The following is a 19,082-nucleotide window of genomic DNA, read 5'->3' as shown; positions in this document are numbered from 1 at the left end:
GGACTCGGGGCGGGGGGTGGGGGGGGGAACGTGCTGTTCCACGCCAGCTTTGGTCTCCGTGGGAGGGAAGCGGAGGTGCGTGCGCACGGGCGTGTCGGGGAGTCTGAGTGAGGGCAGCGCACGGCGCTCAGCACCTTGTTGCACCTGGTGCCCCTGCAGGAGGCTGAAGCCGCCGGACAGTCACCAGGGTGGCTGCGAGGCTGTGGGGACCGGGGGCTGTGGGCGTGCACTTGTCGCTGTGGGCTCAGCCTTCGGTAATTGTCCCAGGCTTCAAAATACGAGGAAGAAGGGAGGTAGAGGACTTTGAGTGTGAAGTGGTTTAAAGAGTACAAGGTAATATTTAAATTCTTGGCGGTGCATTTTAAAGATTATTTATGACTCTGTACTCTGACACCAGCTCTTTTTTTTTCCTTTGGAACAACAAAGCTTGATGACCTGACTCAGGACCTGACCGTGTCCCAGCTCAGTGATGTGGCGGATTATCTGGAAGACGTTGCGTGACGTGAAAGAAGGAAGTATTCTAATCAACAGAGGACAAAGGACTCTGATCAGTTCCATTTTCTTTTCCCCCCAGACAATCACTCTTTGCTAGAATGTCTGCTCCCTATTGGTGCCTTGTGTTTCAAAAAGACTGCAGATATTTTTAAAAAGTGACTTTGCATTATACTAAACAAAATGCTTCCTACTTGAGCCCACATGTGGAAGATAGAATATTCTCAATTTGGTTTGCTACACATTTCTCTGTGGAAGTTGATTATCTATGACTGAGATTCCTTACAGGGAGTGAACCCGTTAAAATATGAGTACTAAGAGCATCCTGCAAGGTGTGAATAAAGCTGTAGGTTCACACAGCTGTTTGTGTGTGTGTGTGTGTGTGGCTTTAGCCATCTAGAATCAGAGTGTGTCTGATGTTAGCTGGTTCTCCAGATGGTGGGCAGAATGACCTGGTAAGTTCGTAGCACTGAAGCCTGTTACTTTAAGTTAAATCTGATGTGTCCGCTTTATCGTATATTCCCTTCCGCCTGGAAGTGTTCTTAGGCCAGGAAGCTTGTGTTAAAACACTTGTGTGTGTGCTGCCTAGTTGTGCTCGCTTTGAAGACATCTAGAGGTTGCTCTTTTAACTCCTGGAGTTGTCACCAACAGCGCTGGTCGTCACTGCCCCGGTCTTGACGAGGAGCTTCAGTCACAGGCTGTCTTCTTTACAGTTAGTTATTGTTTGTGAAGATATCTGCAAGCATGCGGAATAGCAGGATGCGTCTGAAGCCGTTAAGCAGGGCTTTTAGTTCAGCTGTGTAGGCTGATGGCATTAATCCAGATCGGGCCGGGACAGCGGTCACCGCCTAACAACACGTCCAGACTGACAGCCTTTATCCACGTATCGGTGCCCCGCGGGCCTCTGCAGACAGGGCCGGGGCTGGGTGGGGGGCGGCCCCCCTGGCCCCGGCCCCGCACCTGCCGAGCTGCTGTCCGCTGGTCACCGAGGTCTCCGTACTGAACAGCTGAGAGGGAGGCCTACACGTCCCTGTGAATGTGAGTGACACTGTGATTGTGTTACAGTCTGTACTTTTTTATTTGAATTAAATTATGTTTTTTATTAAAAGTCACCTTTATTAATAAAGAGTCATCTAGACCTACTTGATTGATCTCCGTGAGACTCCGTGGTTCATACGGTGCCCGTTGTTCATTTCTGTCAGCCTCCCTGGTGCAGGAATATCTGCTGAGCCCTCACAGGTAAGGAAAGTGACACGGTGAGAGCGACGTTATACACGTGACAGTCTGATTATAACCCCTCGGTGACATGGAGCCATAAGCCCCAAGGGAAGGAGGCCAGGAAGTGGACCAGGGCCTCCTGGGAGCCGCAGTGCCGGTCGGCCCTCGTCAGCACACCGACGCCATCCCCGCCGCACACTGGCTCCTCGTCTACACCGCCCTTTCCCGAGAATCCCGGCCGGCATGTGTCCCTCCTGTTCTGAGAGACGATGCAGCCCGAGGGGACACTGGGTGTCCCTCCCAGTCCGCCTCTGTCCTGTACACTGGGGTATTTTACTCCCTTTGTAGCTGACGGGCCGTTGGCTGTGTGAGCCGTCCTGGGCAGGCGCAGAGGTGTCCCTGGGCCTAGGATGGCATGTGGCCCGTGGGGTGGCCCCCAGAGGACCCGCGGGGATGGGAGCACACTCGTTAGGTGTCGGGGTGTCTGGGAGACGTTTCTGGCCGGCAGTCACCTCCTGGGGACAGCACTCCTGCCCCCGCCCTTCCAGGCGGACCAACTAGGCCCGCGGTTCCATCAAGGCTGTGAGACGGTACGACAGCTCGTGGGACACTCACTACCAGCTCTCTGTTTGAATATCGCCGTTCTGATGGGTGTGAAGTGCTGTCACACTGTGGTTTCGATTTGCATTGGGAGTTACTCTGGTGCACTTGTGAATCTGCGTGCCGTCATCGGGGCGAGCGTCCGGCTATGCAGGGCTCTCCGTGCTCCGTTTCCTCCGTGATCTTCTTCGTTCTATTCGTTATTGAGAGCGGGGCCATTGGAATTGCCAGCTTTTGCTGAATTACCAGTTTTTTCCTTCCGTTCTGTCATTTTTTGCTTTTGGTGTTTCTGGAGCTCTGCTGTTGGGTGCATGTGTGTAGTTGCTGTGTCTTCAGAAAATGTCCCTCTCGAGCAGTTTCGTTTTGTTTTAAAGCTGTTTGGCCTGACATGGTGTGGCCGCTCCTGCTCTGTGCAGTTTGTGTGACATCTCTGTCTCTGAATCTAAAGTTCATCTCCTGGAAAGCGCGTGGAGTTGGAATTTAAAAAAAATGCAGTCCGTAACCTCTGCATTTTGACTGGATTGTTTGATCAATTCACATTTCGTGTTATTAATATACTTTGGGTTTACGTCAGCAGTTTTAGTATTTGTTGAGTAAACATCCCGTGTCTTTTCTGTCTCTCTTCTTGTACTGCTTTCTTTTTCAATAAGTGAATATTTTCTAGTGTAACGTTTTGATTCCTTAAATTATTTTTCACTATATATTTCTCCAGCTTTGCTGAGGATGACGGACATACATCGCTGTGTAAGCACACAGCGTGTGGTGTGACGGTTTGGCGTGTGTGTCCCGTGAAACGGTCCCACGCCAGGTTCAGCTGACATCCGCCTTCTCACGCGGGTACAGTACAAAGAAAAGAAAAACTCCTCGTGAGAACTCTCGGGTTCTGTTCTCTTAGTGGTCGTCCTGAGTGTCCTCAGTGTACGTTTAAGGCAGCTTTTGAGTGGTCGGCCCCGGGTTTACCGCATCCTTCTCGCAGGTCTGCACCGCGTCGTCCCCCCAGCCTGGGGACAGTCCTCTCCCCGAGGCTGCCTTCCCTCTGCTCTTGTTGTGCTGTTGTCGTACTTGCAGCTTGTTGTATGTTAGCAGCACAAGAGTCATCCGTCATAGTTATTACCTTAATATAATTTTAGGTCTTTTAAAGAACTTGAGACTTTAAAGTGAGGGAAGGGAGGCAGGAAGACCCGATACGAGGGGACTGTGCCTCTCCCAGGGTGGGGGATGGTCTGAGCTTTTTCTCGAGGGTATTCGTGAGCCCCCACTTTACTCTGCAGAGAACAAAGCCCCCCTTTCTCTGCCAACAGCGAGCCCCGGGGGACATCCCTTTCTTCTGCCAGGTCACCTGTTCCACGGGCAGCCCTAGCTGCAGTGGGTTCTGACGTGACTCCGAGTGCCCCCAGGTTCACCCTGCACTCGGTTGAAGTGGTCCTCGGCGGTGCCGCTGCCTGCGATTCACACAAACCGGGGGGCTCTGGTGGGATGTCCGTGAACTGCAGGCAACAAGCTCTCACAGCTGTCCGTGTGTTTCAGGAAACTGTAGGGCCTGCATCCGGGCTGATGAGTCCGGGGTCGATCGTGAATGTGCCGCCGTCGCACTGCAGGGAGCACAGGTGAAGTGGCAAGCCAGGAGACGAAGAGGCTTCTGGAGGTTGGCCTCCATTGTTTCCACATGTCAGCACTTATGCCCGTAGGACCAGACAGTGCCGGCCTGCTGACGTACTGGCGAAGCTCTGAGATGTGATTCTTCTGAAAACTGAAGCTCAAGTGTACTCGGTTTTCTGTGGTTGTGCTCTGCATCAGTGGAGAAAAGGGGTCTGTTCTATAATCAAGATAAATCGTAGCAAGCAAACATCTGAATGGCTTCATGGACCCATGCATTACCTTGAAACCAAACAATTACTGAGTGAAATGTAGGTATTTCCTAGAAAATGACCAGAATACTCTGAGCTTTAAGTCCTAAGTCAAATAGGTGTTGAAGTGAGCCTTAGGAAAAGTAACTGGCCAAGTTTGGCCCATGAAAATAGTGTTTTAGGTGAAATCACAGCAACATAATGAACAAATGAATGCTCTTGGGAAAGTAGAAATGGTCCCATTTGAAGGAAGGACTCCTGGGTCACAGAGTGACAACGTCCTGGGCCCAGCTGGGCCTCCAGCTTCTGGCGCGTCCCCTTCCCTGGACCCCGCCTCCTGTCCGCCGTGGGTGCGGGCCCTCAGGACGTCCTGGGCAGCTGGAGCCCCATTCGTTCTTCTAGAGCAGAGAATCGCGTTGTGAGACTCACAACTGAGGACTCTCCTCTGCTGCGTCGGGGGAAGCCACTGCCCAAGTGCCTCCAGCCCCGGCCTGCAAGGACTTCCAGAACTTTCTGTCGTGCAGGGAGAGCTGCCAGTCTGGGCCGGGCGGTGATCGGCACGCTGCCTGCGAGGACCAACCGCCTGACGAGGCAAACTGGTGGAGCTGCAGAGGGGTCGACCCCGAGGCCCAAGGCGCATGGCTGAGCCTCCCCGAGGGGACACGCGCAGTTGTGCCCACAGTTAGCGCGGTTCCTACGTTGTGTGACTAGAGTGCCACCCACCGAAACACTGCCTGAAACTACGCACTGTTTTTCCATTTGTGTTTCGGTATTTAAATAACCTTGTCTACACAGCATGCCCAGAAATGGCAGCAAGTCAAATTGCGTCATTTATCTAGTTCACGTGTCCAAAGTCCTGGGGAAGCAGGGCAGCCCACAGCTGTCCCACCACCAGGGGCTGTGAAAATGCTTGGCAGTGCGCGTCCTCAGAAACAGCAGGGAACCTTCCGTGTTTCTCCCTACGGAGGGCTCTGGAAACTTGGGAATGGTGTTTACTGACCGACTTTACAAGGACAAAACTAAATGTTCAGTTGATCCATCGTGGGCAAGTAAGGACGGAGTGGGGAGGAGCGGAGATGGGCCCAGGCGTGAGTGCAGAAGAGAAGGCGGGTGGGAGGGCAGCGGGGAGCAGCGTTGGGCAGTGGCAGGAGCCCGGGTTGCGGGGCGCTGAGAGAGGGACCTGCCAGTGCCAGCCTCCGAGGTCACCCAACCCCGCGCAGCCGGCTCCCAGGGACCTGCCTCAGGACGCGGAGTCCGTCGGGCCTGCTTGGGCCAGCCCGGTTCTGGGGACGCTGGGGCCCGAGGGCTGTATGTGAAAGCAGCTGCTGTGTTAGGTGGCGTCTGTCCCCAGCCTAGATGGTCCTCAACAGCTGAGCGGGTGAAGGCCTTCAGAATTCTTGGAGGTTTACATACGTATTGAAGAAAAGGCTTAGAATCTTCCGTCTTGGGAGACCCCTGAATTCTCGCACGTAGTCCCCTCCGTGCGCTGGAACCCAGAGCCAGAGGCCGACTCCTTCCCGAGATAACACTGCCAGGACTCCTGCTGCCTTTCCACAAGCACGTGTCAGATGCCACGTCCCCAGCCTTAGCCATGGCGACGTGAGGGTTGTATGTACACTTTTTCATAGAGGCTCAGTGCTGCTTCATCATGTGGACTTTAAGAAGCACTAGAAAAATAGGCCACCGTAGAAGAATGCATACCAGCGTAGGAAACTTTGCAGAAAATTATCTTGGTGTTTCTTTCCAGAACAGCTGAATTTTCCACTGTGGTTTGGCTTCTGTGGTTTCAGAAGTGATGTGTCTGCCGAGAGCGTTCTCTTATGTAACAGGCCCACCGCATGTGCCCTCAGTCCCCCGTCAGCCGCGCTCACGTGAGGCGAGCCCCGTGCACAGGACGGCACAGATGAGCACTTGCATCGAGCGTCGTCGTCTCCAGATGAAAGGGTTGGAGATGTTAGCGCTGAGAATGTATTTAAAATGTAGGTTGGTTGATCAGTGATCTTCGTGAGTGCCCAGATTCTTGACTTCTTTCTTCAGTGACTTAGGGGCTTTCTTTAATTCAGGCTCATCATCCTCAACGTTAGTTACTGCTTAGTACTTTGTTGGTGCCGTGGGCTGTAGGGAAGGCGCTGCATTTGGCACCCGAATGTGACCGTTCCCAGCTGTCACTTTGTGGGTGGCCTTTGGAGTCACCCTTAAAGGCCGTAGACGGCGGTGTGGTCTCAGGAAGGGGCAGTCTGTGTCCCTTAATAGCCGTGTTCTCCTGTGTTAGGTCACAGGTTTTGAAGCTGACTGTTCCCACAGGCTGTTGTGACTTATGGCCCAGCCAATATTTTATGAGAGTCATAAAGTGTGTGTACCAACACATGGGTTAACAATCACACCCATTCATTCGTTCATACTTTCAGTACTGGGAGAGGCCTGTCCTGTGCTGGATAGTTTATAAACATAGATCCCCTCTATTAAGTTTTTTATTGTTTTTAAAAAATTTTTAAAAATGTTTATTTTTGAGCGAGAGCATGAGCAGGGGAGGGTCAGAGAAAGAGGGAGACACAGAATCTAAAGCAGGCTCCAGGCTCCGAGCTGTCAGCACAGAGCCTGACGTGGGACTCGAACCCATGAGCCACGAGATCATGACGTGAGCCAAAGTCAGACGCTTAACTGACTGAGCCACTCAGGTGCCCCAGTAGAATGTTTCTTATTCATGGGAGCCAGTCAAATACAAGTTTTCCTGAATTATTTGAGATAAAAATAACACACTGGCGGGGAAATAATAAAAATCAGGTGGAGAGTGGTAAGGGGTGGCAGTAATCATCCATGAAAGCTTATGTTTTCTTGCTCCTCCAGCATCCCTGAGAAGAGTTGTTGGTCAACCCGAATGGTAACCATGCCAAGAAGCCGAGTGGGGCTTTTTCTTTTGTTATTAAAAAATTAATGTAATCTTCATTCCCTGATCCAGGTCAAAGAGAGGTATTGGGAAGTCACAGCAAACACTAGTAAAGTGGACATTAGAACAACATTGAAAGCAATTCCACCAAATAAACCCTATTTGCATGAAGGTAGAAACTGTGTATGATTACGTGTCATAGACTTGCAGGGCCCGCTCATACGGAATATACACTGACCCACACGCCCAAGCCGGAAAGGACGCGGGAACGCCTGAATAAACAGCTGCCTCATGTGTTTGGCTAAGATGATTCAGCGATGTAAATGTATTCATTGTCTAAAAACCTATGAACTCAGTGTAATCTCTTTCAATTCTCCTAGAAAAACCTGGAGCTTGACAAACTAATGCTGGATTCGTGTGCTAGGAAACATGTGGACCCGTGGCCCTTGCCGCTCAGCCACCCACTTTCCACCACGGAGCCACCTGACTTGTTTCCTTGGTGACTCCCGCCGCCATGCAGATACGCAGGCCTTTCTGTGCCTTTCTATCCTCCGTAAACAGAGCCGGGGTCACGGGATATGTTTGTATCTCGTGTGGCCCAGTGCCCAGCTTAGGGTAGCCATTTGATAACTAGTTTAGGACAAAGAAATGAAGATACATTTGAAAAGTAATTTTGTGTGCTTAAGACATGCAGGAAGGTGAAGGGAGAAGTGCTGAGGTAGGGTCACAGGTTTGGAGATTTTAAGTAATGCATTTAGTGTTGTTACATCGTCCTCATGTTTTTTCAAGAGGAAAAAAAAATCTCTAAACATGAAATGATCCTTGTGACCTAGACTGTGTTCGTTTTGTACAGAATGATTGGTGTCACATGTGAAGACAGGGTAACTTCATGGGTGTGGACAGAGAGCGCACCAACAGAAACCACCGAGTCCTGGCTCGAAGACTGGGAAATGGGGTTCCTGGCGCTCAGGGATGGTGGCTGCGTCCTGTTTCCTTTCTCTTGCGCCCCCGCCTCTGTGGAGGCCCATGGCTGCTCGACTCTGAGGGAGGAAGGAGAACCCTCTGCTCTGATGGGAGGAAATGAGGTCCCCAGAAGAGCAGAAAAAAACCTGTGTGATTTTTCCTCTACCGCTGCTTCTGCAGCTTGCCCCCGAGCATCAGCACACTCAGAGGGAGTTAGGGGCGTTGTGGGTGATGAAAGCTGTCTGGCAGGAGGCCTGGAAGGGAAGCCAAGGAGCCAGAAAATACTTGGAGATTGCAGAGAGGGAGGAGCCCCCACATTGACCCCATACCATTGTTTATGATTTGGGCACCCCTGAGCTGTGCATTCCTGCATCTCATCCTGTACAGGATGCCCTAGACATTGAGTGCTGAACTGTGGGATAAGCCACCGCCCGGCCCCAAGACTAGCCACTGAGTGCCACATGCATTCGATAGACCTGAATAGTCCCACAGAGGCTTTGAAAACTGATCTGGCTTTGGAAACAACCCATGGAAGGCAGATAGGGACTTGGAGCTGAAATTCAGCTAACTGATTGCTCTCTAAAACAAAGTGAACGAAGATCTGGAAGATTGCAGTGCTCACATACCCTGGATACAGCCCAAACTCGCACTGCGCAAAGCCATTCAACCCTTAGCTTGCACAGGAAAGGCGAGCAGCAGTGCACGCACTCAGAGGGCACAAGATGGACTTATTACATTAAAATTTTAAAGGAACTGTTATAGTGATGCTCCTTGCAATGGATAGAGAGAAATAATCAGCAAAGAGAGAGAAGACATCAAGAACTAAGTGGAAATTAGAACTGAAAAAATTTTTAAGTGAATGAAATACTCAGTGGGTTCAATAGCAGAACAAAAATGACAAAGGAACGAGTCGGGGAACTTGAAGGCTAATCAACAAAATTAGATAATTTGAACAACAGAAAAGAGATAAGAAAAAACGAGGCACTTTGGGATCATACCAAAGAAAAGGCTAACATTTGTATCATTTGGATATCAGAAAGAAATGAGAAAAAGTGTGTATAGAAAAAAACCCCCAGTTACTTCTGCATTATAAAGGAAATCATCAACAAAATGGAAAGGCAGCCTTCTGAATGGGAGAAAATATTTGTAAACCACATATCTGATCAAGGGTTATATCCAAAGTATAGAACTCCTCCAACTCAATAGCAAAAGAATTCCTCCAAACAGTTCAATTAAAAAATGGGCAGAAGATGATCTTAGGTATTTTTCCAAAGAGGATGTATAGATGGCCAACAGGCACATGAAAAGATGCTCAACATCACTCATTTTCAGGGAAATGCGAATCAAAACCACAACGATATCACTTCTCTGCTAGAAATGGCTAGAATAAAGGAGTCAAATAATAACAAACAGGGAGGATATGGAGAAATCGGAGCCCTCACACACGACCGGTGGGAATCTCAGATGGTGCATTGCCTGAGTCCCCCTGGCAGTTATTCAGATGATTAAGCACAGAGTTATCAGATGACTGGGCAATTCCACTCCTAGGTATATACCTAAGAGAAATGAAAATCTGTTTACACTGCAACTTGCACATGGATATTTATAGCAGCGTTAGTCATAATAACCGAAGGTGGAAATGACCCAGATGGCTATTAATGTGTGGATGGATACCTAAAAGTGGTGTAGCCATACAATGGAGTAGTATTTGGCCGCAAAAATGAATGAAACACTGAAATGTGCTTGTAACTTGGATGAAATTTGGAAACATATGCTAAGTGGAATAGCCATTCACAAAGTCTGCATGCTCTACGATTCCATTCATCTGAAAGCCCAGAACAAGTAAATTGTATGGAGGGAAAGTAGATGAGTGATTGGTGCTTAGGGGTGGTGTGGCAGGGGGTGGGATGGGGATAAGGGGGTGAATGCTAAAGGGCATGGAGTTTTTTTCAAGGTGATGAAAATATTCTAAAATGGACTGGTGATAGGTGCACGTATTTCTAAATGTCCTAAGAACCTATTGAATTGTATACTTTAAATACATGAATTGTATGGTATGTGAATTACTAACTCAAATAAAGCTGTTAAAAAAGAAAAAGCATGGAAAAAAAATATACCCTGTAAACACATCAAAAGAAAGCTGCCGTGGCTCTTTTAGTAATAAACCAAATACACTGCACAGTAGAGATCGTTATTAGAGATGAAGATGGACATACATAGTGTCAGTTCACCAAGAAGACACTAACAAGAGAGCTTCACAACATACAAAACGGGCTCCTGGCTGCCTTCATCGGTGGGCTATGTGACTCTCGATCTCCAGGTTGTGAGTTTGCGCCCCATGCTGGATGTAGAGATTACTTAAAAAAAAAAAAAAAAAAAAAAAATCTCACAACATACAAAACAAAAACTGAAAGATCACACCTGAAATAAGTAAAAGACAAGTCTACAATAGTAGTTGAAAATTTCAATATTCCTGTCTCACTCATTGATAGGATTAACAGACAGAAAAACCAGTAAGGATATATATAGAAGAATCAAACATCATCATCATTCAATTGGATCTGATTGATATTTGTGAAGTACCCCGCCCAACAACTGCAGAATAAACTCGAAAACATTCTTTTCAAGTGCACAAAGAATAGTCACATAAACAAACCATATCTTAGATTATTAAAAATCTCTTAATGAATTAAATAGAACTGAAGTGATATGAATACATTTCTGACCATGATATTAAATTAGAATTTAATAAAATAATATCACAAGATAGTATTCTTGAGGTTTCACAGGGAACTCTAACCTCTTGGACATTAAAGAGTACATTTCTGTAGTCTGAGTAAAGAAGGAATCTCAAGAGATGTTCTAAAAACATTTTGGGCTGAATGAAAATGAAAATACAATACATGAAAACATACGGATGCTTAGAAAGCAGCCATAAAAGCAGTGCTTGAAAGGAAATTTATAGCCTTCAGAGCTTATCTTAAAAAAGAAAGGGCTTGGGGTGCCTGGGTGGCTCAGTCAGTTAAGCGTCCGACTTTGGCTCAGGTCATGATCTCATGGTTTGTGTGTTCGAGCCCCGTGTCGGGCTGTGTGTTGACAGCTCAGAGCCTGGAGGCTGCTTCAGATTCTGTATCTCCCGCCCTCTCTGACCCTCCTCTGTTCATGCTGCCTCTCTTTCTCAGAAATAAAACGTTAAAAAAAATGTAAAAAAAAAAAAAGGGGGGGGCTCAAATCAGTAATCCAAACTTATACCTTAAGAGACTATAAAAAAGGAGGGAAAATAAATGAAAAGATGATGAAAGTCCATGAAGTTGAACACAGAAAAATACAATCAATGAAATTTGTAAATATCAATAAAACTTCTTAAGTCTAGCAAGAAAAAGAAGACACAAATTACTAATATAATGAATAAAATATAGGATATCACTATAGACCCTACATTAAAAGGATAGTAAAAGAATACTGTTAACAACGCTATACACATAAAATCAACAACTTCAATAAATGGACAAATTCCTGAATGGACACAAACACTAAAATTCACTCCAGAAGGAACATGTGACCTGAATGATACTGTCAGAGAAAATAAATTTGTAGCTAAAAACCTTTTAAAACAGGAAGTTCCAGGGGCACCTGGGTGGCTCAGTTGGTTGAGTGTCTGACTTCGGCTCAGATCTTGCAGTTTGTGAGTTTGAGCCCTGCATTGGGCTCCAGGCTGACAGCTCAGAGCCTGGAGCCTGCTTTGGATTCTGTGTCTCCCTCTCTCTCTGTTCCTCCCTCTCTCACACTTTTGTCTCTCTTTCTCTCTCAAAAATAAACATTAAAAAAATAAATGTTCTAAAAAAAAAAAAAAGGCAAACACAGGAAGCTCCAGACCCAGATGGTTTTGCTAGTAAATTCTCCTGAGAAGAAATAATATAAATCCTTTACAAAGTCCTGTCAAAATCAAAGAAGGGATACTTCCAAACAGATTTTTATGAGGCCAGAATTACCCTGGAGACCAAAACCAGACAAAGACAATACAAGAAAACAACACACAAATGTCCCTCATAAACATAGGTACAAAAATATTTAACAAAAGATTAGCAAATCAAATTCAGCAATAGATAAAAATAATACATGATGACTAAATTAGGTTTCTCAGGGAAATGCTAGTGTGGTTCAGTATTTGAAGAATGACCTACGTAAACCAAAATGATAATATCCTGAAATCACCACATGATCACGTCAATTGATACAGAAAAAGCAATTGATAAAATTCAACATCCATTAGTGATAAAAAAAAATTCTCAGTAAACCAGGAAGAGAAGGGAACTTTCTCAATCTGATAGAGGACGTTGACCAAAAACGCACAGCTCACATGAAAGTGAAGGAGTGAATGGTTTCCTTCCACGACTGGGAACAAGACCAGGGCTGTCCACAGTCATCACTCCCATTTCATTGCTGTACTGGAAGTGGTAACCAGTGCAATAAGGCAAGACAAAGAAATAGAAAATACACAGATTTGAAAGAAGATACAAAATTGTCTCTACCCAAGACGACATGATTTTTTTACATATAAAATCCTTGGGCTTGGGATTTTATGCAGCCTGGTCCCCTGTGCCTTCTCTGGTGCCTCTTCCAAGTGTGCATGTTGAGCTCTGTGACAAAGGGCCCTGGCCTCTGCACGATGCTCTTGTCACCGCGGGCAGAGGCCGAAGAGCTGACCCAGTTTTCAGTCTCTCTTCATGGTGTTCCAGCTTGTGACTTAGGGTCCGGCTGTCCTTGATCTCTCCCGTTTTTCATCTGTTTCCCTTCCTGCCTGTCCTATGGATTTCTAACCCCAATAGCAGATGTGAAGAAAATGGGCTTATAGACTGAATGGGTACATACTCTACTGGCTTCACTTCTCTGCTTGGACCCTGACCCGGTTATCTAACCTCTCAGTTTGATCATCCCCAAAATGGGGATAATTGTACCTATTTCATCAGTTCATGTATATTAAATTAAGATAGCATAGCTCATATCAAGCTCTATATTTTGCGAAGGAGAGAATCCCAAGCAGACTCTGTGCTGTCAGCACAAAGCCCAGTGTGGGGCTTGAACCCGTGAACTGTAAGATCATGACCTGCGTTGAAGTCAGATGCTCAATCGACTGAGCCACCCGGGTGCCCCCAAATTCTGTATTTCTTATGTGTGAGACTCTTGGACGATTCTCTGCTTTCATTACATAGTATATATTTTTTTTAATTTTGGAAAACAATGGAATTAATAAACTTTTATTTCTGTGTACTTCTTCAAAGACAACGCATCCTGTTTGTTGTATGTGTATGAGATGAGGGTGTTTATGAAATTCTGTGAAAATCCCCCTTGTTCCTAGAAATATTCTGGCTTGTCCCTTTCTCGTAGAGAAGAGAAAGGAATCTTCCTTTCTTCCTTCCTTCTCGCCTCCCCTCCTTTTCCCTCCTCCTCCCTCCACTCTCTAACACAGTGAGAAGGATATTTAACGTCCTGACCGAACATTTGCCCAAAGAGAGGAGAATTCTATTTGGATAGCACCACTGCTCTGTTTCTGCGCAGTGGGGCTTGTGTAAAGGGGTCACAAAACCCCCTCTTTCTGACAGAGTCACCTGGCTGGGATGCCGACTCCGGCTGTGGGCAGGCCTCCTCTGTTGCCCATTCCTGAAGCCACCGGAGCCATACCAGGAGCTGGGTGAGTGTGCAGAGGTTTGGGTTGGGCTGTGGGGTCGGTGAGATGGTCCCACTTCCAGTATGGGGCTGGAGGCCAAGCAGATGACGTTGGACAGGGATGAATGCTGCATCTCACAGGGACAGTGGGATGACAGCATCATCAGGCTGGACTCCGTCTCTCGGTGCTCTGAAGCATGCCTCCGTGCAGCTCCGTCAGCCTCGGTTAGGCGTTGTCTGGGGCGGTGAGCCAATCGCTTTTTCCAGTTTTCTGAGGCAGTTCCGGAAGAGAAGCGGAAAGTCGATGACTCCAAATTAGGACCTGTTTCCCTGCCCTCCGGCACCTGGCATTTACCTAGAGCACTTTATTTATTTGTTTGTTCGTTTATTTATTTTTAAAGAATTATTCTTTTTTTAATTTTTTTTAATGTTTTATTTATTTCTAGGAGAGAGAGAGAGAGAGAGACAGCATGAGCAGGGGAGGGTCAGAGAGAGAGGGAGTCACAGACCGAAACAGCCTCCAGGCTCTGAGCTGGCAGTCAGCACAGAGCCCGACGCGGGGCCCGAACCCGCGAACCGCGAGATCATGACCTAAGCGAAAGTCGGACGCTTAACCGACTAAGCCACCCAGGCGCCCCTACCTAGAGCACTTTAAAAACTTTTTTAAATGTTTATTTTTGGGAGAAAGTGTGAGAGGGGGGAGGGGTAAGAGGGAGGGAGACAGAATCCGAAGCAACTCCAGGCTCTGAGCTGTCAGCACAGAGCTTGACGTGGGGCTCCAACCCGTGAACTGCAGGATGATGACCTGACCTGAAGTTGGACACTTAACCGACTGAGCCACCCAGGCGCCCCTACCTAGAGCACTTTTTTTCTGTTAACTCTTTCAAAGTGGAATAATCAAGACGTGTTTTATAAATGCTAGTTGCTAGACTTCTTAAAGTTTTGGATAGTTTTTGTCTAAACTACATTAATAATTCCTTGGGCCTTAATTAAGTTAAATCAACTAATTTAATAAAATTAAAAGTAACTATTCTAGGGGCGCCTGGGTGGCTTAGTCGGTTAAGCGTCCAACTTTCGCTTAGGTCATGATCTCGCGGTTCGTGGGTTCGAGCCCCGCGTCGGGCTCTGTGCTGACTGCCAGCTCAGAGCCTGGAGCCTGTTTCGGTCTGTGACTCCCTCTCTCTCTGACCCTCCCCTGCTCACGCTGTCTCTCTCTCTCTCTCCTAGAAATAAATAAAAATATTTAAAAAAAAAATAAAAGTAACTATTCTAGACATCAAGGTGCTTTTCTAATTTTGGAAAATGTATTCTACCACTGAGTGACTGTGTTCTAGACAGAAGGAGAGACTGGATTTGGTGGGAAAACAATGATCCGTTGGGATCATTGTCTTTGCTCTCTAAATGGAACCTCACCTGTTGATCAAAAAAGCAGTTGAAATTTGATTTCTCCTTTAAAGGACTTGGACATTCGGGTGGTTTGGGGCAGATCCGAGAGGGAAACGAGGCAGCCTCACTGCTGTCTGGGCCTAGCCCGTGGGGTGGCCGGCTGGCCGGCTTCCTTCAGCACTTCTCCAGGGTCCCATGGCCTCGTTTCACAAGGCACAGCTGTCTGGGCACATGAGCTTTCTAGTGGCCTCCAGAACAACCTGCCTCTCCTGTCGCTCCGCACCACATTCTGGGGGAAGGAGCGGGAGCTACAGAAAGGGCAGATTTTGAGTTGATGTCTAGTCCTGATGCGCGCTAGATGTGCCAGGGCCCCATTACTTAACCTCATCCAAGCCTCGGTCTCTGCATCTATAAGATGGAGTTTGCACCTACTTTGCATAGAGTTTGTGCTTATAAAACGGAAAAGTGACATCCCAGGATGCAGCAGGTTCTCAGTATTAATTCATTGGCTTCTTCTTCAGCCCTGTGACCTCTCATGTCTCAGATTTTCAGAGGAACTGGCTCTTGCTAAAGCCTGCTCTTCCTAAGCAGCATGTGCAGATAGTAACTATGACCTGTGCCATTGGCAGCGTGAAGCCAGCATCTCCAGACTCCGGGCCTTCCAGATGCAGGATGTGGGTGTGCGAGTAACAAGTCGGCCAGCGTGTCGTAGGTATGCGAGATACCAGGTGCAAAGGTGGACCTGGGGTCTCCTCTCAGCCTCGTGGCTTCCTGGCTCTGCAACCCCGGGCACATTTCTTCTCTGCTCTCACTTCCTCTTTCCTGATCCAGAGCATTTCCTCAGAGGTGTGTGGGTCAGATGGTAGATGATCCATGTAGAGCGCTCAGTGCACAGTAGGTCTGCATGCACGTGAGCTAGAGTGACAGATGCCATCTTTGTGATTCTACCTTAGGGAGTGGAAGCCGGTCTCTTAACAAAGGCAAGAAAGCTAAAGTGACCCTGGCATTTATACAGCTTTAGAGCTGTTGAAGCCACTTCTCAAGGAAGTGTTCTAAGAGTTTGAAACATTTTTAAGGTCATTTCTCTTGAGGGAAATCTTTGCCTTTTGAACTTTCCAAACCTGGCCCTTCAGATAAGTCGACAAGCCATGTAGGTCAGGGTAGGCCGGATTCTGCTGTGGTAACAACTAGCCCCACTCTGTACTCAGGCCGTGCGCGCGCCCCAGCTGTGCCCCCCGCGGCCCTCTGTCCGAGGCAGGCTGACGGGCCTCCGCCATGCGGAGCACCCCAGGCTGGAGAGAGAATGGGGCACAGTCACTGCAGAACTTTGAGGCCTCGCCCAGGGTGCAGCCTGCTTCCTCCCGGCTCACTGTACTAACCAGGTGAGGCCGTGAGGTGGTGTGTGGAGGGCTGGGGCCTGCTCCCCCTGTTCCCGGGGGCAGAGAGCTGGACGTACTGACGATTGCCGATAATCAGCACTCAGACTTCATAGCAACGCAAGGCACTCGAACCCATTGATTCTACTTACCCATAAAGTGGCGCTGATGCCCCGGGAAAGCGAGCGCTGCACGGATGTCAGGATACATGGTGTTTTTCCCAGGAGAAAAACAAAAAGACTCATCAGTTTATAATTGAATTCAAAGTGATTTAGGAACAGCTTTCTCTAGGAACCAATGATGAGATACAGATCTAGACTTGGAGCCCGAAGAAGTGCCCTTACCTATGAATGAACTCCTGAATGTAATCGCTGCTAATAGCACTTCAGTGTTTAATCCATAATTTGTGTGGTTGAGGTGCCGATAAGAAAACCTTTAAGGAAGAGACAACAGATTCACATGGCCTGTATTTCCATTTAGGGCTTCAGCAGAAACATTTTTTTCGTGACCACTTTCATGCCAATAGATCTGTTATTAAATTAGAACCCATGAGGACGCCTGAGTGGCTCAGTTGAGCATCTGACTTCAGCTCAGGTCATGATATCCCAGTTCATAGGTTCGAACCCTGCATCAGGCCCTGTGCTGACAGCTCGGAGTCTGGAGCCTGATTCAGATTCTGGGTCTCCCTCTCTCTCTGCCTTTCTCCCCTGCTTGCGCTCTCTCTCTCTCTCAAAAATAAATAAACATTAAAAAAGTAAGACCCCATCAGTCCTATGTTGCATCGGGGCATGAGTCTTTCTTCAGATCTTTTTTCAGTAGCTTCTGTAACCCTGGTGTGCCCATTTCCAAACACAGGGGTTTGGGGAAGCGCTTACCAACACCGGGGTTTGGGGAAGCACTTACCAGCACCGGGTTGGCTGTAGCATAAGCTGTGTCCCCTGCAACCCGTCCTGACACAGAGAAGCCCACGCAGCAAAGCACCAGGGCAAGAGCAAGCAGGTATGTGCCGCTGCCCACAGGGTAAATCCCCCGGGAGTCTGGCAAGGATTAGAAATAGGCGCGTAAGACGAACGGAGTCTTGTGGATAAAAATGTGTCAGATTCCCAGGCTGGAGGCACCATATTCGTTCATCTCGGGTGCAGTCGTTTGACAAAGTAAGTAATGAACAACATACCTAAAAAAGCTCAGCTTCGCGTCCGGCTCAGAGGTGGCGCCTGAGGAGTGCTTGCGTTTGCCCACGGCCTGCGGGATGGAGCTGCCCTCGGAGCTGCCGTGTGTCCCGCGTGCCTTCGAGACCTGGGGGACGTGCTGGGGCCCCCGCGGGCCCTTTACAAGATCTCAGGTTCGGGCCTTGAGGCAAGGCCACCTGTCAGCGTGTGGAATCTCCACTTGTGCCACTGCCTCTCCCAGCGCGTGTCCGCGGGGACAAGGCTGTGACCGCTGGGGTCCCCTAGACCCATAGCTCTTGGTGTGTGTGTGTTCTAGAACCATCCTGCCCAGAGTGTGGCCCCCGCCCTGTATCAGCATCCTAGTGCCCGGAGCTTGTGACAAAGGCAGACTTTCGGGCCCCAGGCCGGGGCCCAGGTACCAGAATCTGCAGACTCAACACGGGTCAGGGGATTCGTGTGCTTGTTGAAGTTTGAGAAGCACCCAGCCCACAGCACAACTCCCATTCCTTCCAGAACAAAGATGTTTTTCTGAGGTTTTCTGTAAATAGTTGCACAGCCGGTTGTTGAAGACTGCTTCACGGCCTCCCCTGACTTGAAACTTCTGGTGAAAGAGGAGAAATGGTCTTCTCGTCTCTCCGGCCACACCAGAGTCCCTCAGGGACCAGGTAAACGGCACAGAGGCCAGCCCGCAGCAGGTGAGCTGAGGACAGCCTTTGTGTGAGTCTCTCCTGCCCCCGGTGCTGAGCCACGCTCTCAGCCCCCCATCCTGCTCATCCGCTCTCCTTAGTTCACATCCAGCACTCGGAGCACCCCAAAGAGGTGAGCCGTGGGAGCACCACACTGAGATGGTCCTGGGGAGGCAGCGCCCGGCCCCAGGCTGTCCGCAGGCTGGTTCCCGAGCCTCCGCCCTTCTGGTCATGCTCACTATCAGCTCTGGAAGTGCGTTTCCTCGATTTGCGACTCTATGGCCCCTTCTCTGGTTTTGGCTCTGCACGTGAGCCACAGCCCCGGGTTTCAGCTTCTGCCCGACCCGGGACATGGCCCAGCCCACTCCTGTCCGGCGACTCCACACGCCTTCCCAGCCCCACTCAGCTTTGACCCTGGTTAAGGCTCTTCTGGGTCTCACCCAGCCCCCAGGGGGAGGAGAGAGGACTCATTTTTAAACCCTGAGTTTCTTCAGTGAAGAGGATGAGTGTATCGATCACGGCCTCCACAATCACACACGCGTTCAGTTTTGCCAGCTGCTGGCTGTCTGCGTCCCGTGGCTGTGTTGAAAGTCCCCGGGGACCATCACTCTGTAGCTACAAAAAAGCTCCAGCAGGTCACCTGCCGAGTCACCTACCTGAGACCTTCAGGGAGCTTCACGTGCAAGGCAGCTGCCTGAGCCGAGCTCCAGAGAAACGAGGGCCTCTGTGAGAGGAGACAGACGCCGGAGCTGTGCCGATCGTGGCAGAGAAAGGAGAGCGAGGTGGCTGCC

At 48.7% G+C, this 19,082-nt stretch overlaps 1 protein-coding gene across 1 annotated transcript in view; it reads left to right on the top strand.

Annotated features, from left to right (window-relative positions):
• The window catches only part of CEP43 (centrosomal protein 43), a 28,469-nt gene extending 26,826 nt beyond the window's left edge, over positions 1–1,643 (top strand). The window contains exon 13 of the mRNA XM_077757387.1: positions 427–1,643. Coding sequence (XP_077613513.1) covers positions 427–501 — 75 coding nt within the window. The 3' untranslated portion in view covers positions 502–1,643. The remainder of the gene's footprint in view (positions 1–426) is intronic.
• The last annotated feature ends 17,439 nt before the right edge of the window (positions 1,644–19,082 follow it).

The sequence above is a fragment of the Crocuta crocuta genome, unplaced genomic scaffold (assembly GCF_008692635.1).
Source record: "Crocuta crocuta isolate KB4526 unplaced genomic scaffold, BGI_CrCroc_1.0 scaffold506, whole genome shotgun sequence".
In the NCBI taxonomy this organism is placed as follows: Eukaryota; Metazoa; Chordata; class Mammalia; order Carnivora; family Hyaenidae; genus Crocuta; species Crocuta crocuta.
Note: the sequence above shows the minus strand (reverse complement) of the source record. Positions and strands in the feature narration are given on the sequence as shown.